General features: G+C 36.2%; 3 protein-coding genes and 1 non-coding gene across 4 annotated transcripts; 2 read left to right on the top strand and 2 right to left on the bottom strand.

Annotated features, from left to right (window-relative positions):
* Positions 1 to 114: 114 nt before the first annotated feature.
* On the bottom strand, positions 115 to 2,879 carry ppifb (peptidylprolyl isomerase Fb). Its single transcript, XM_087792734.1, has 6 exons — positions 2,652 to 2,879; positions 2,365 to 2,395; positions 1,907 to 1,995; positions 1,734 to 1,830; positions 1,312 to 1,387; positions 115 to 427 (listed from the first exon to the last, which is right to left on the bottom strand). The coding sequence occupies exons 1-6, from the start codon at positions 2,793 to 2,795 to the stop codon at positions 292 to 294; spliced, it is 573 nt and encodes a 190-aa protein (XP_087648860.1). The 5' UTR covers positions 2,796 to 2,879; the 3' UTR covers positions 115 to 291.
* Positions 2,880 to 4,088: 1,209 nt separating this feature from the next.
* On the top strand, positions 4,089 to 7,911 carry trub1 (TruB pseudouridine (psi) synthase family member 1). Its single transcript, XM_087793505.1, has 8 exons — positions 4,089 to 4,236; positions 4,311 to 4,409; positions 5,098 to 5,153; positions 5,225 to 5,306; positions 6,045 to 6,117; positions 6,696 to 6,835; positions 6,911 to 6,967; positions 7,509 to 7,911. Exons 1-8 carry the CDS (start codon positions 4,095 to 4,097, stop codon positions 7,736 to 7,738), a joined length of 879 nt encoding a protein of 292 aa, XP_087649631.1. The 5' UTR covers positions 4,089 to 4,094; the 3' UTR covers positions 7,739 to 7,911.
* Positions 7,912 to 11,131: 3,220 nt separating this feature from the next.
* Positions 11,132 to 11,241, bottom strand: LOC148078166 (U5 spliceosomal RNA). The gene has a single exon (XR_015711690.1). It is a non-coding gene; the product is annotated as a U5 spliceosomal RNA (small nuclear RNA).
* A 707-nt stretch (positions 11,242 to 11,948) lies between these two features.
* Positions 11,949 to 16,698, top strand: hhex (hematopoietically expressed homeobox). The gene is made up of 4 exons (XM_087793503.1): positions 11,949 to 12,446; positions 15,659 to 15,837; positions 16,140 to 16,190; positions 16,267 to 16,698. The coding sequence occupies exons 1-4, from the start codon at positions 12,092 to 12,094 to the stop codon at positions 16,495 to 16,497; spliced, it is 816 nt and encodes a 271-aa protein (XP_087649629.1). The 5' UTR covers positions 11,949 to 12,091; the 3' UTR covers positions 16,498 to 16,698.
* The last annotated feature ends 925 nt before the right edge of the window (positions 16,699 to 17,623 follow it).

Below are 17,623 nucleotides of genomic sequence, written 5' to 3'. Positions count from 1 at the left end.
TTCAGGCATATTGTGTTTTGTCTCCAACAAATCGCTGACGCTCCACTCTTTACCAGGGAAAAGTGAACATCATCACCTGCAATTGATCCAATACGATTGACCCAAGAGCAAAAATGCAGTAGAAAAAACATTTATTAAATCAGATTATTATTTTCAAGTAGTTATTCATCCTTTTTATATTTATTCACATTTTCCATCCCACACTCACTCAAGTGGGTTAGTGGTTTCCTGATGAGTATTTAGCTTTTTTCATAGACTTGAATTCCAGCAGTAGATCACATTAGAGCAGCTTTATTTCAGCTCCCCACACTCCGTTACTGTGATCTTCTTAGACGTGCGACCAGACCGAGAGCCCAGAGCCTCCACTTTCTTGAGCACGTTCATCCCCTCCTTCACACTGCCAAACACAACATGTCTGCCGTCCAGCCTGGTGAAGAAAAATCATACATTTGTCTGTATCGTCAGATCTGCTCTGGTGTCAACATTGTAGACGCGAGAATTCCACAATGACAAATGATGCTGACAGATTAATAAAGTTGTATCAGGTACATTATTTTTATATCTTTGACCATCTTCCTTCAACTTTTTATTCAGGATCAATGCCAATAATCATAATAGATCATCTCAGGCAAACATTATACACAACTGAATGATTGGGAGTGAAGATCGAGTCTTTATATCTTGCTTAACTTAAACCTAGTTTGGGCAATAAACAGGATTTATATGTATATTGAACTACTGTTGAAATCCTAAAGTATTCTTGCTTAATCAATTTAGCCACATTTATACTATTAAAGTTAAACTACTTTTTTTTTAAACCCTTTTTATACATCGCATAATGTCATAATCAACTTTTGACCGAAGATAAATAATTAAAAATACAAAAAAAACGCTCATTGGTATATATTGTCATGCATTTCAATACTGATTTGATGTTAAATATTAAAAAAGTGACAACTTCGATATTTATGTTTTTGGGAACATGCAAAACAGGGCTGCTGGAACTAAAGTATTCCTGATGCAAATGTTTGTTCAAAGCTTATCCGAGCTACAGCTCTATATTTACAAATGACATGGAACATGACGTGAATGCAGACAAAGATTGTAAACAATAAAACTTGAGCAGTTACTCAACTGTTTGTTTTGGAAACGAAACATAAAAGCACTAATGACACTTAAGTTTTGGGTTTTCTTTTTCGAAAAAGAAAAACAGTATTTGTGGTGTATAGATGTTGCTTCATATGCATTTTATAACATTGCTCATTAAACAGGCTTACAGGAATGTGTTTGTGTGAGTCAAACATTGCCTACCAATCTGTTTTAGAAGTGCAGATGAAAAACTGGGATCCATTGGTGTTGGATCCAGAGTTGGCCATTGACAAGATTCCTGTAGATTAAAACATAAGTGAAATGAACGCTATAGTTCAGTCATTCAAGTCCAACACCGCCACCGTGTGGTGTATTTTGTTACTTGAAGTAAACGAATACAACTGTAACCTTCACTGATCTCAATGTCAGAGCTTTTGTGTCAAGACAGTATAAGTAAATAAAGCATTTACAATTACAACCGCCCCTTAAATACAATTTAAAAAATATATAAAATATGATCCATATCATAGTTTCTGTGCAATATAAAGAGTTTTTTAAATAAATATTTCTTAAAACACTACTACACAGTGGCCATCTCGCCTTATATTAATCTGAATTAATTCAAACAATAATTTTATTCTTACCAGGTCCAGTGTGCTTCAGATTAAAGTTCTCATCATTGAACTTCGACCCGTAAATTGACTTTCCTCCAGTTCCATTGTGGTTTGTGAAGTCTCCACCCTAAACAAAAAAAGCTTGAAGAGCAACTTTGCAATTGCAGAGACACAAACCAGGTGCCACTCAGTGACCGACTTACCTGACACATGAACTGTGGGATGACCCGGTGGAAAATGGATCCCTTGTATCCAAAACCATGTTCTCCGGTGCAGAGAGCTCGGAAGTTTTCTGTGAAAGAAATACATTTAGACTATTGGTTTTGTTTTTCAATTTATGTATAACAGTACAGGGTGGTACTGAATAAATCGAATAACTGAACTTTAAATAGCATAAACAAAAATAAAACAAATACATTTTTTGATAGTTTTAACACACATGAGGGTGACATCATGCATTATAATCCTGCTCAAAACAGCAGCTGTTTGCTTTTGTCAGGAGCAACTAAAAAAGGCAGAAAACTCAGTGATGAACCAGGGACAGTCCCAGTAACTTTGTATAATGTGCAAAATGACTATATATAGGTAGAAATGCATATAAAAAAATAATGTAGGTCAACTCTTGATTTATGTTCACTGAAACAACCAAAAATATTCTCACCTGCAGTCTTGGGCACGACATCAGCATTGAGCTGCAAGAGAAAAACATCATTCAGATCCAGATTATCACGAAAGACAATAGTTTAAACCAACGATAAATTCTAAACGTGTCTGTACGAGTCTGTTATGTAAAAAGAAAATGGCCTGAGGGTCATTCAAAACGACACGACCAGTTCTTTCACATCGGTCCGAATAAAAACGACCATAAAATAAGATGCAAGTAGCAGTAGATCAGAGGATACACAGAGTAAAGGTCAGGAACAGAAAGTAATAAACGTGCGTGTTCACCTCGAAGGTGACTCGACCGAGAGGCTCGTTGTCTGCAGAGATGTCAAAGAACACTGTGGGGTTGATGTTCGCCGCAGCGCCGCTGCTGTACACGCGCGCCGCCGTGAACGCCAAACATCTCACTCTGTTCGACAAAAGAAACATTTTTCCAGCGTGTGTAACAAGTGCTGCTGCGGTCAGGTCAGCAGTCACGCGTCGAGAGAAGCGCGTCTAGGAAGTGCTCGCGGATCCAACCGGTAGTACATGAGTGACCGGCGGGTGTTATCGCGAGAGTTCGCATGGCTCACGCTCGCACCAGCCTCCTTCGACAATATTGTTAAAATATGCTAAGAAAAATGCTGTGTGTTATTTTTTATTTATTTTTAAAAACACTTTGTAACAATTTGGTTTCAATTAATTGTATATTCTCCTCATCACAGCAAAACTAATTTTGACATTTGAATGCAGTACTCACATTTTCCACTAGATGTCATAAAATCTGCCCTTCTCCCCCTTACCCCTTTTTTTAAAATGATAATTTAAATGTTGTATTTTTTAAGCATTTATTATTTTTTTTTAATTAAAACAATATTTCTACATTGAAAGGTTGTATTTGTTTTTATTGAATGCAATCATTTTCATTAATCATTAAACATTTACTTGCAATAATTAAAAGTTATTGAAATAAGTTTATTCTATTAGGAGTTTTTACAATAAATTAATAACAGCATTATTTAAATAATAATGAAAAATATATTTTTCTCTGTTCTAAATGTTGTATTCATATTAAATAACCTTTTCCTTTTTATATTTAAAACATGATTATTGTTTATTACAACAATATATTTATATTTTGTGATAAAGCAATAGATGAGCAAACACAAGTATAATACTGTGATGCATGTGGATGAACAAAGTGTAAACCCACAGATTTCAAGTGCGGGTGTTGTTCAGTGTTGTTTGTCAATACAGTTAGAAGTGGCAGAGTGGATGATGCTCTGTTTTATAAAAACAGGGAACCTGTTATGAATGGAAATACCAGATGGTCGAAGAAGACAATCATAATAAAGAGTGTAGGTGTGACTAAAGGTCACACAGATAGATTAAGATGAACAAAGTGTACTTGCTGTGGCAACCTCTGACATGAGTTGCAGAAAGACAAAAGATTGTGTAACTTAATTTGCACAGACAACTAAAAGTCCTTCCCTTTCTTGAAGAACGTGTTTGTGTGCAAGCTACTGGCTGGATGAAAATATTATGGGAGACACATTATTTTACACATCTGGCATATTTAATATCAGTCCAATCTCTACTCTAAAGTTTAAAAAAAAATCAATCTGCTCCAACTATTTGACATTGAACTTAACACTGTTTGACATGCTGTTATGAATCTCGGCCACTAGGGGCGGTGTTGGATTTAAAGTTCCCGGCTGTACAGTGACGAATAAGAAAATCAAAACAAGCATGGCTGCAAGTAACGCTGCTATGCCAGTGACTAATTCTTTATTTAAACTACAGTCTTTAAATGGACTGTTTGCGATCTATAAAAAAACAGGACCAACATCTGCTGATGTTCTTAATACTCTTAAAATAGCTTTACTGAAAGGTAACGTTCGGAGGCGGGATAAAGGGGTTACTGCTAAGGTTCTCTGTGAATTGTGTGTTACACCTGTTTTCTAGAAGCGGGACAGAAAAATCCAAACCCTCGGAAGAGGAGTAAACAAAGTTTGAAGATTGGCCATGGAGGAACGCTTGACAGCAGTGCCAGTGGGGTGCTTGGTAAGAAGACTTGCTGCTGTTTTTCCATTTTGTATTATGGCCAAGTCATTTCATCTTAAGACTTTCAATTTCTTCCTTTTTTTAACATGAAAGTACATTGGAATTAAAATTGCAACAGCAACACCTAGACACAATTTGCACATCAAACCTATTTGTCCTCTACATGTCCTTCTTGACCACATCCATTGACCTTCTTGATTGTCTTGCTCTTCTTCATTTCTCTTTCATTCTTGCATGTCTCATGTCTCTCCTTAATGTTCCCTAACCCTCTGAGACTTGTCCTGCTAACTTTGCCTCCATTCTTCCCTACATGTACTCTGCTTCTTGTCTTTGTGTCACAGACACTCTGTCGTCTCACTACTGACCCATAATTAACTTTTCGCTCATACTTGAACTGCTTTGTACATGTTTTAACAGGTTTTAAATGTGAGCATATTTACTCTGATTTTTTTGTAAATGCATGAAAAGGATTTGTGGCTTCATTCACAAATAATAAAAAAAACATAAGTATGCATGTTAACTGTAAAAATTGTTGAGGGATAGGTTTTGATCCATCTTTTTTGTGACCTTTTACAAGTATTTGTTGATGTTTTGCTGTGTTATTATGATAGAAATCCAGAACCTTGACATGATATAGAAGTTTAGTAACTTTGATTAAACAAAAATACATTTTCTGTCTGTTTTGCAGTTGTTGGTATTGGCAATGGCACCAAAATGCTCGGTAAGATGCTGTCGGGTTCTAAGGTAAGTGTATTCACAGTAATATACTGTACTACTGAATACTTTTTGCAGCAGTTTTCTTTTTTCCCCCCCAGAAATATGTTGCAGTGGGCCAACTGGGAAAAGCTACAGACACACTTGATGCATCAGGGAGTGTTGTGCTGGAAAAAGATTTTGGTAACGGCAACAAAGTGCAACACATTTTGCAAAAAATATTGACAAATGTTGGTCATTTCATTCGAACAAATTTCATTTTAAAAACTATCAAAGTATAAGCTTTGTAGCAACTTCACATGATCTAAAAAATATCAAAACTTTAAATCCCAGTGTGTTAAGAATTCTGATTTAATGCAAGTCTCAATCTGATCAAATAAAATACTCTATTAAAGTCCCAGTGAATATTAATGTAATAAATAAGAATTTATTAGAATAAAAATAAGTACATAAATTTCAAACTCACCCCTAAAACTTAATTTACACATTACAAAAACACCTAAAGGCAGAATTAAAGCTCACCATGTTTACATAAATATTTATTTTGTTTCACCATTAACATGTAGGTACTTAACTGATTTAGGGCTTCTAGGGGAGGACACCTCCACCAGAGTGACTTCAGAATGTTTAATTTAAACCGTGATTTCGTTTAGCGAGATTTCAGACGGGAGACAACTTTATCAAGTAATAACTTTAAAACGGAACAACGTCATGATGAATGACCTACTGCATTTTGAAGAGGATGACTTCAATATTTATATATGTTAAGTCAGGAGAGTTGGGTTTTCACATTAGGTGCCCTTTAAGAAAGGTACACAGCATAGCTAAAGCTGGGTGGACAGGATTGTAGAAGACAAATGTAAAAGGAGAAAAAAAAGGAAAATAATTTCACCTGCATCAGTCAATTTATTCTGTCATCAGATCACATAACAAAAATGGATTTAGAGGACAAGATAAAAGATTTTGTTGGTGACATCATGCAAGCCCCTCCACTGTGAGTATGCAATTCTAATGTTTTCACCAGTAATAGATCTTTAAAGTTACACAATCCTTTGTGGTAATTTTCTGGACCTTTTGAGTTAGGTCCAGCTGCGGTCAAGACTAGTCGGAATAAGAAGGATAAGAATGTGAAGTGAAAGATGTTGTCTCTAAGATCCTTGGAATTTATTTGACTGCGAAATCTAAAATAAGATGAAACTGGAAAGAAAACGAAGCTCATGTCTGTTTGAATATAGTATACCTGTATTTTACTATATTACAGTACATGGTCATGCTCTGTAGGGCGACTCTTAACTTAAAGCATTACAATGTTTACCAGATATTCAAGATCTGGTCCAGGATCAGTTGTGAGCAACCACTTAAAATAAATAAACACTTTTTTTTAATTTTTTTATTATTCTTTTTATTTTTAAGATCTATCTCAGAATCCATCAAATACACATTTATCTGTTTGTATGAGTGTTACTTTATTCTATATTTTCTCCTTATCCCAGCAACTCATTTTGACATTGGAGTGTAGTACTCGTATTCTCCACTAGATGTAATTAAAACGCCGTTTTCTCCCTTTTCCAGCTATTCTGCTCTAAAACAAAATGGTCAGCGTTTGTCCGTCATGGTGATGAAAGGTCAGAAGGTTGAAGCCAAACCAGCCAGACCGGTCAAAGTTTACAGCCTGACGCTGCAGGACTTCAATCCTCCGCTCTTCACTCTGGGTCAGTGCTGATGTCTGGTCTCTGTTATGGCAATGATTTTTCCAGAAATTCAAATATTTTGATGCTTCTTTACAGATATTGAATGTGGAGGAGGGTTTTATGTCAGGAGCCTGGTGGACGACCTTGGGAAAGGTTTGACCCCTCTCATTCTTGTTGATCATTTCATTTATATAACTATTTTGACAAAGATCAGATCACGTTTAGGTGTAGCTCTAGAAGTTTAGCTTTTTTATCCTCTTTGTTTAGATAAATACATTTAAAATGTATATTATATGACTGGTAAATTAAAAATATTATATGACTGGTAAATTAAAACTGTGTTGTATATTTTTGTAATTGGACAAAAAATATATATGTTAATCTGAGTTATACTTGTTTTGACCGTTTAAATTGTACACTTATGGTAAAAGTTAATTAAATTATAATTTTAGCCATATTTACAATAAACAAAAACATTTTTTATATTCTTAAACACATAGTCAAGTTTTCTGTACTCCCTCAATGTAATTAATTTAATTATTGTATACATTAAATTTTGTAATTTTAATGTTTGTGATGTTTAAAATGATTATGAATAATTCTTTATCCAGTTGTATGTGTGATACAGAAAACTGGTGAAACAGTTTGGTAATGTGTGTTTTGACGTGACTAAAGAAGGATATTTCTGTTGAAGCTCTATCGTCATGTGCTCATGTCAAAGAGCTGACGCGGACCAAGCAGGGCCAGTTCACCTTGGAGGAACATTGCTTACGTGAGGAGCAGTGGACGATGGAGAATATCGTGAGAACTCTACAGCCGTGCTCTGAGAACAGTCCAGTCACTGCAGAGAGTGAAGCTCCGACAGGAAAAGAAGAGAAAGACGATGGTGTTCATCCGGAAAAACGTCCTAATCTGGAAAGTTGAAACTTGTTTTTTGACAATGTTGTAGTGAAAACACATTTTTCATTTTGATTCTCTGAATCGGACTTCAATTTTTTTTTTTTTATTGAAATGTGATGAGTTTCATAATTTTTGATAACCTCATTGTTATTTACATTTTATTTCAAAGCTCTGGAAAAAGTCATGCTTGTGTTATATTTGCCTTCTGTTAACAGGACAATAATAAAGTAACTAAAAAAAACAATTGGGTGTTTTTCATTCTTTCTTATGTGAACTCCATATATTTAAAAACAATTTTTTTTATAAAAGGATTAACTTTTTGGTATTTGGAAGGATAAGCTACTATATAAACTAAGGTGAGTGTCCTGTCAAGGTTAGATACAGTAGTTGACATATCTCTGGGTCTTATTCAAGTGAGGAAATGAGTTGGTGTGAACTTGACAGGCGGATCGAAGCAGCGTCCACAGTCATAAGGTCTCTGTATCGGCCTGACATGGTGAAAAAATGAGTTAGAATTAAACCAGATTATTCTATTATATATTATAACAAGGATTAATGACAAGAGATATTCATTACAGTTAAAATATAATACAACTGTCAAACCCCTAACTCATTAGAAATCCTTTCTTTTTTTAAATGCAGGCTGAACTGGAAAGCTGAAAGTAAAAATAAACATCTACAATTGAAACATAAACAAAAGTTGTTCCTAAATAAAAACAAATGTTCATACTGTTCAAGCACATTCAAGTTCCCACAGTGAGCTGCAAAAATAATCTCATTTAAATAGCAGTGGTCACTGTCAGCAGAGGAAGTCATCATGTGTGCAGTAGTGGTTGTAGGGGAGTAATGAGTGATTGAGTGGCAGATAAAAACACACAAACTCATACACATTGTGGCAGGGAGAGAAAGATAAACTTCTACGTTTCATCTGAGCTTCACTGATAAAAAAGATGAACCTTCAATGTTGAAGGTCTCCGTCACCAGAGCTGGTCAGCTTCAAAAGTCTTTATTTTCTGCAGAATGTGGCAAAAATGAAATGGCAGGTGTCAATCTAACGGAGATAAAACACTAAAACCATTCAGATGTTTTTATCCTTTAGTGTTGTCGATAACATATATTTAAAAGCCAGAATGTGTGATGGTTATGTTATAAGGAAGTACTCGTGTGTCAAATGAGGAATATTGTGGCAACATTTTCGCAATTAAACTGCTATGTGGTAACCATATGTCTTTGGTTTCCTTGCCTAACTGTTGAAACATCACATGACCAGGCAGTCAAACAGAATGCGTCTGCGGTCTGACTGGCAGTTATGTCGGTTATTTATTAGCTATTTTATTTCCAATCATCCTGGTTGAGCAGTGTCCCCTTAAAAGGGGGTCTTCAGGCAGGTTAGAGTTGTCCAGGTGGTCCAGAAGATTTGGGAGCAAGTCAGACTCTGTTGTGGCAGATATATGGCGCCAGCTGTCATCAATCGTGTGGGACAGGAGTCTGACGCCAGAGGAAGCCCGCTGGATCAATGATCGCTGCAATCATTGTCGAAGTCCAAATATTAGCCGTGCACTGGTGTCTTTCATGTCTCCAAGACTGCTCATGTCCCTGTTTGTCCTGCAAGTCTACTTTATCTAAATTGGAGCTGATGGAAAGTTAGTTAGCGGTCCGCTTTCATGACCTGATAATCTCACAGCAGAGCTGGATAGGTGAGTCCATTTATCAGTGATAACCAATGAGCTTCCTGACTGTGGACAGGATACCTTATGAGGAAATTATTAAAAGGGACTAACCAAAATAGTCTATATGAAGCTGAATATTTTTATAATAAGTGGATAATTGTAGGATTTAAACAGTTAACCATGACAGTATTTTTGCTGAAACTGAGTGTCTTGTGTGAAGAGTCTAACTAGTAGAGAATCCCTGATTGTTGGATCAAAAAACTACTTCTCCTGCTTATAATCTCAATAAACTCTGGAAGGTTTAAGCAGGGGTCCAGAACTCAGAGATCTATTCTGGCTGTGGTGGTCTCTCAGTAGTTTTGTTTGAACATCCTTGACAATATGTTTTATACATTTTATGTTTTTAAATCTTATTAGATTTCGCTGTGAATTTGGGGAAATATTGTCTAATTTGATGTGTAATCTAGTTTTATAAATCTGTTCATATTATATATTATTCAAGCTTTATGAATTATAACATTTGATGTGAAGATCTATATTCCTTAGCCTCCTCTGCATGCACTCAAAATATGTTAGATAATAAATGAAGGGCAACAAAACATCATAATTTAAAGTGTTCCTTCTCCTACACATGTTTTGGGTCAATAAGGTTTAGGTTACAGTCATTGTTTTAGACTTCACTGCTACAAGACAAGCGTTAACCTGGAATACTCCTTATACTAAGATCTCATAAACAATCTTTTTCTGAGTTTCAATGTCCAAAAGAATTGGTGGTCTTGTCCTTGCAGTAACTGAGCAATCCATGCTTTTTATTCTCATTTTTAATTTTATTTTGCTATCATCTCAACGTTTTTTTTTTAATTCTCTTGGCTTTGTACGTCTGAGTGTTCCAGGCTCGGGTCACTCAATGATGATGTCATATCTCTTAAAATCACACTTACAAGGTTTACCTCGAGAACATCTGGTTTGTAAACCTTGTGCCTTTCAAATTATTTCCTAAATTGTGTACAAACTTGCCTGGCTCTGTTGTTAACTTTTGTGTGTGTTTTTTTTATTTTCATAGCTAGTTTGAACACAAAATCAGTAACTGTGTGTCAGTGAAGAATCTTAAGATGAACCTATACAAGGCTAAACTGCTGTCTCATCCATTAATATAATATATTTTCATCACTAATTCTAATTTAATGCACCTTTTTTAAGTAATATTGGGGGAACGTTGTGTTCATTAGTCTTAATATCACTGTCACTACAGGCTTGTCTTGCCCTAATAATATGGATTCAAAGAATATCAGTTTTATTACACTTCAACTAAAGCAGAGAGCTTCTGAATACACACTGTTGACTCCCCTGATCTGTTGTTCAGAATCCTTTGATCAGATTCCTTGGACACAAAGCTGTTAGAAGATCATTAGTAAGATACTTAACACAAGTTTAATTAATGCATGTATCAAGGACCACATTTGTGACCTCGTAACATCCACTGATTCACAGTCACTGATGTATTGAAGCAACATTTACACAGCAGTTAGTCTCATGAGCATATCAGTGGTAATTCAACACTGAGATCCTGAGTTAATCACTCCTCAGTTAATGTGTCTTAATGCATCAGAGATAACATGAAGCGAGGAACTTCTCACACCCTCTATTGCGATGTTTACATTTTACCTAGCTGTCAATTCAAATCTATGATTGTACAAAGATAATGTTTACATTCATTTTCTACTGTGTATTCCCTTATGGGAGAAGCTGGGGTGGGGGAACACACACCAAAAATGAGTAAAGACTCATGTTGTACCTCCACAGAAATCTTTAGTAAAAGGCGAAAGATTTATACGATCTAGAGAGAAACATAAACAAAGACATGCAACCATTCATACATTCATACCTACGGACAATTTCCCCAAGTTCCCAATCAAACTCTGTATGTTTTTGGCCTGTGGAAGGAAACAGGAGTACCCAGAGTAAACCCACGCAATTGAATTGATGTGTAGAGCCAAATTTACACAAATGTATTTGTTTTAAAAGTTAAAAAATGTTATATATGACATATTTTTTGTAATACAAATTATAAGTACCAAGTCAAGATCATTCATTCGAATATTATTGAAGAAAAATAATCTAATTTCTATGTTAAAGAATATTTCCTTTATCTTTTTTTTTACTCGAAATCCGTCTTTTGTATGTCTATAACTTAGTTTGAATTCAAATTGATAAATAAATTGTAGTTTATAAGAGACAAAACCGACATACAAATTACCTTTTTATTCAAATGTATCATTTTGGTTGCACTTTATCGTGATAAAAGAAAGCAACACATATTCAATGTCATTGGCGCCTGAATAGTGAACCATCATGGTGACGTGTGTTGTTTATCTGCCGTTGATTTTCTTAACACGTTTCTTAGTAAATCCTCTGCAATGTTGGTGACAAATCGCAAACGCAACGCGTGCGGTACCTGGTTCTAGTTTGAGTTGGAGTCTTCGGTGGACCGGGGCACCAGCGGACCAATCAGAAGTAGACTTTGCCCACCTGCAGGAAGCAGAACTTCTCCTCCTCCTGCTGCGGCTGATAACAACCCACAGAACTCTCTGCGCGCCTGACGCACTGCTCCGGGGTCACTGGCAAAGCGTGGAAGCTGAGGCTCATGTTTCGGTCGCAACTTTCTCACATGGTTCTGGAGTAAAGAGTCTTGCCCTGGTCTTCTATCATGAGCGTCCCTCTGTACGCGCCGACCCCGCTGCAGCCCCCTCAGCCCACTCCCTTCTACATCGAGGACATTCTGGGGCGATCCAGCACCAGCACCCCAACAACCGCCTCCCCATCTCCCTCCTTCTGCTCGCCGCTGCTTCCGTCTCCGAACTCTTCCTTCACGAGTTTCATCTCTCCTTACCGAACTTCGGTGTACGAGCCCACGCCCCTCCACCCGGTTCTGTCCCATCACGCGGCGGCTCTGGCCGGACCCTATGGCGTGTTGGGGGGCTCCATCTACCAGCTGCACCCGCCGCAGAGCAGCCGAGCCATGGGAGAGTACGCGCAGGCGCTGCTCAGACACGACCCACTTGGTGAGTACAACTCGAACTTTTACATCTCGTGACTTTTCACTGTAAACTATTAATGTCTGTTGGATCGTGTCTTTCGGAAACAACCCCAGCTGCGTGGCTCATGACCCACAACTTATAATAGATATAATTATTATTATTTTTAATTATTACAAAAAACAATATAAATAACAATTAGTTGAGCTACATAGTAGAATCCCTTAGTGCTTCATTGGGGTCTTCAGGTGGGCACCTCCCTTCAACACTAATAATCAAAATTATATTAATAATGAAAGAGGAAGGAAAATGAATAACGGAGGAAAGGAATAACAAACGAAATATATAATATATTTAATATTCAAATAATGTATCACTGGTTATAGTATATGCGGGTTTTCTACATTGTATTGACAAATTAAAAAACAATTCGAGTTGAATTAATTTAATGAATCAGCTCAGTGAAATATATGTATTCTTTTACGTTTCAGATGAGGAGATTAGAAGAAATGTGAAGTTATACAAAGCTTGTTTTTTTTTCCAGTGGTGCTGAATATTTGTCTAGCATTGATGAATAAATTATTATATTTATAATCCAAAAATATCGACAACAGGGATACAAAATACGGGGTGAAAAAAACGATAGAAATGAAAGTAAAAACTAAGGGAAACAATATATTGGAAGAAAGGATTAACGTAAAACGTTTGATATTTTCTTGAAATTAATTTGTTCAACGGAAGTATACAAGAATGTGCGTGAGTGTGTGTTTGTGTCCTTTCAATCAGAAAAGTTCATAACTGTAATTTAAAATTGGGATTATTGTTATTTAGTTCCCACTTAATTCATGATCATGTTCGGGTCGAAGCATATTCCAACAAAAAAAAAAACAACAGTGTTTAACGGGTCCGCCAGAATATAAACATTTAAGACAGAATTAGGTTTCGTGATATACGTCTGCTCGTTCATACTATACAGTGTTAATTCTGTGTTTTAATCTAGGAAAATCGACAATATTTTATTTTGCATTTTCTTCTTTCGAAAGGGCATATTTAAAAAAAAGGTTGGAAATAGTAAACGTTGTCATTCCACTTTGATTTTTTTTTTCGTATGGCTAAACACGCATGCACGCCACAACACCATTTCTAAATTGTTTAGTTCAGATAAACATTTAAATATATAGTCTGACATTCTGGGGCTTGTCAGTGTGTTTTTCTGTGCCTAGTAAATTATTTCTCATCTTTTTTATTATAATAATTAATATTTTTTGTTCTGCTTCAAGTCCCAGTTTATCGCCTCCCTGACAACAATGATGCTACTGGTTCAATCTTCCGTTCTTACCGGAAGCTTCGAGCCTGCACAAGTAAATCTGTTCCCAAACTGTTGAAGGTTTTTCCGGGACCCCACTCACATCCCCCAGCACCGGCCAAGCGCTTCCTGGGTAGCTCGCTGCATGCTGCAGATTATTTTATCGACATCCTCAATAGAGAGAAATTCAGGAAACACTCGGCCTCTGATAGCTCGGGATCCGTTTGTCACCTATTGTTGCACTTCCTGTGGCGGCCCGCGAGGATGTGGCTCACTTCCGCTATGATTGCTGAGGAGAAAAAAATCAAGAAAACAGAGAAGCGACATCCCTCTCTCGCAGCACAAACAGTCTTCGGTTTTTTCATCTTAAGATGCATATACTGTATTGATAATTTACAGTGACCACAGCTATTCTCTCCCTCCATGACGTTCCTCTGATATAATCTTTTAATGTAAAATTAAGTCCGAGCAGTTATTAACTAGCGATTAAATAACCTTTTTCATTATCACATTGAATATTTGTCATTATATTTCTGCATGCGCAACGAAACATTGTGATGTCCAATTTAAGTGTAAACTCGTCATCATTTTACTTTTTATTTTGTTCTTGTATCAAGAAATTGTATATATCCACCACTAATATATAGTTAAAATCACCGTAAACGCTTTGCTTTTTGTTTTCGTGAGTAACGATACGATAACGATTTAAATCATCTAGAAAACACAAACGTAAAATACACTTCTCTTAGCATGCTTTTTGAAGCTATATGGCCATTGTTTTAATTTCATATTGTATAAAAAAAAACGTACATTTAAAATAAAATAAAAACAAGAACCTTTTTTACTTTTCTGTTCCCGACGTTTCTAAATACTATAATCGTACGAGGGACGACTGACGGCCCGCCAGGAGCCAACGTACAAACGGTGCGAAAAGCGATCTCAAATTAAAAATAATTTAAATTTTATTTGAGATATTTGATTTTTTTTTGTTTATATTTAAAACGAACTTAATGTCTGAACTCGATGTTATTTAAATAAGGATTACACGGAATATGAAAAATCAGTCGTTCTATTGCAACAGGGATCACGATGTCATGAGATGAAAAATCTGTTCAGTTTTAATTTGATTTATGCTACATTTAATTTTATTGATTAACTACAATGTAAAAATATTTTTAAATATGTTTTGGGGTTATTGTAATTTAAACATCAAAGAATAATAGCACATTGAATTCTGACCAATTATTAAATTAAATGAACAATACAAATAATCAATTTGAGTTTAAATAAATCCTTTGTAAAAATGTTATTTAATTGACTGTTAATAAAGGCTGTACAGTAGTCTGTGACGCTAAAGGATCGATTTTTCATGAACATTGCAACACCGTTTTCTTAATCCTAAAACACGACAGAGCTTAGACATTAGAGTTGTCACGACAGCCGGTTGGCTCATCTCCGTTCGCAGGAAATACAAGAGGCGGAGATTTTTCTTTGTCACGACTTTCCTGGCGGCAGAAGGAGAGCAGACCATGGATCTTTTTTTTACTCGTGTGAATTGCGGCGTAATTTGAAATAGTCAGAAAAAAGGATAATATTGTAATTTGTGTCTATTATACTTTTATAGCCAACATTGTTTTGTATTATTTTACTCCCCCCCTTTAAGCTTTTTTTTAAATTCCCTTAATACTTTTCGTATGGGGTTTTGCAATCGATTTATTAACGTGTCATTCTTTATTTAAAAATCGAATTGTTTTTTCTGCATCAAATTTCTTCCCTTTTAACACAACGCCACAATCATTTGATTGATTTAAATCACTATTTTTATGGTGTTTACTGTTCATTTTAGTCATTACTTGGGATCAACTTATGCGCCTCCTGTGTCGTTGAGTGTAATGAAAAAAAATCTTGTATTTAATGTATGTTTCATATTTAGGTAAGCCCCTACTGTGGAGCCCCTTCATCCAGCGTCCGCTCCACAAACGAAAAGGAGGGCAGGTGCGATTTTCCAACGATCAGACAATTGAGCTGGAAAAAAAGTTCGAGACCCAGAAGTACCTTTCACCCCCGGAGAGGAAGAGACTGGCCAAAATGTTGCAGCTCAGTGAGAGACAGGTGAGGATCATAACTTTTTTGGAAAAATACATCCCACCCCCGCATCCGCCTATCTCCTGTACTTTATAATACATGTCTATAGAATAATAATAACAATGAGTATAATAATAATCAACAACAGCAATAATATTCTTTATTATTGCTAATATTTTTAATATAACAATAATAATAGGAAATAAATAATAATAATAATTATATATCACGTTTGATTGTTGGAAGAAATACTGCACAAAAAAAATACTACATCACATGAATTTTAAACAAATATATATTGTCCTAATTCTTTTTTCTTTTTTTTTTAGGTAAAAACCTGGTTTCAGAATCGACGAGCAAAATGGCGTCGACTTAAACAGGTAAGAGCCAGTCATGTGAATATGAGATCCACAACCGTGACACAGACATTTGAAAAAGTCTCTCTGTTGTCTGTAGGAGAATCCTACCGGGTCAAAGAGAGAGGTGGAAGAGGAGAGCGGCCATGTGCAGAAGGCAGGGCTGGACTCTTCAGAGACACTTAGTTCAGAGAGGAGACCGACTGCAGCGAGCTCAGAGGGTCTTCAAAGTGGCTGCTTGTGTGCATCCTCGCCCCTGCAGTCCCACACAGACTCTGAGGACACAGAACAGGAGCTGGACATCGACGATGATGATGAGAACCAGCTCTGAGAAATACTGCGTCCACCTGGATTTTTTTTAAAAGACTGGAAACAAAACACAGAGAAATAAAAAACTTGCTCGTCTGACATTTTGTATATATTGTGAACGCCTGACCTGTTGTTTTTTTGTGTTTTTCTGTAGTAGCTTTGTAATGTTTTATGTATGTTAAATAATTCACGGTAGCACAAATATCTTTGTTTCTAATAAAACATTTTGTGAAAACTTTAAACCCAAGTGTCTTGAGGAGCTTCAGTAATGCAACAACAACTACAGAGGATGGGTTTCATCGCACACCTCAGACAGTCCAGTTCTCCACCTCTGTTTTCAGGCAGAAAAGTAATACAGTTCTCCACAGACATCTATTTATGCGATGTCTCTCTGCACATTCATTTATATTTAATACATGCTAAGAATGACATGATAACTAAGCGTATAACGGTTAACTTTAGATATGGAGTGTATGTCCCATATCCCATATTAATCACTGGGCTAATTTCTTGACTGTCTTTACAAGTGTTTTGATAACACAAACTTGTAATATTTCATCCCTAAAGTTAAGAAGCTGTTGAGTTTAGGGTTACCTGAGATGCCCCCCTATTAATGACAGGCTTCCTGTTCTTTTTGGCTTTAAAACATAATTAAACAAAAATATAAAACAAATATTTGTTGTCTCTTTACAGAAAAAAAATACATCTCTGTGTTGACCCGGAATGCACGTCTCATCTCACTGCCCTGTTGACCTTTTCTATAAACAGCTAACTGTAATGAAGTGCAAACACAACAATGATGGAGGCGTGGAGCCTTCGATTCAACATTTCAAGGTAAACAATCAACTTCTTCTGCTGTTTCCACCTGATCTTCTCCTGAGGAATCAAAGGGGAACAGCGATCAGCAAACAATTAAGTGGATGTCAATGGTTGTCCCATCGCCACATTCATCTTCAAATAGCTTATCATTGAGCTCTCAAGCAAACACTGAGTGGGAGTTTTTTGGTAAGAAGATTAGGTTAATGATTGAGCGAATCCTCAAAGAGTGAGGACAGATAGCGGAGAATTGATTGATGCTCATACAATACCTCCACAGTACTGCGCGCTGTTGATCATAGCTACTGCTACACTCATACGACTCTCTGAGA

The sequence above is a fragment of the Callionymus lyra genome, chromosome 6 (assembly GCF_982586985.1).
Source record: "Callionymus lyra chromosome 6, fCalLyr1.hap1.1, whole genome shotgun sequence".
Taxonomy (NCBI): Eukaryota; Metazoa; Chordata; class Actinopteri; order Syngnathiformes; family Callionymidae; genus Callionymus; species Callionymus lyra.
Note: the sequence above shows the minus strand (reverse complement) of the source record. Positions and strands in the feature narration are given on the sequence as shown.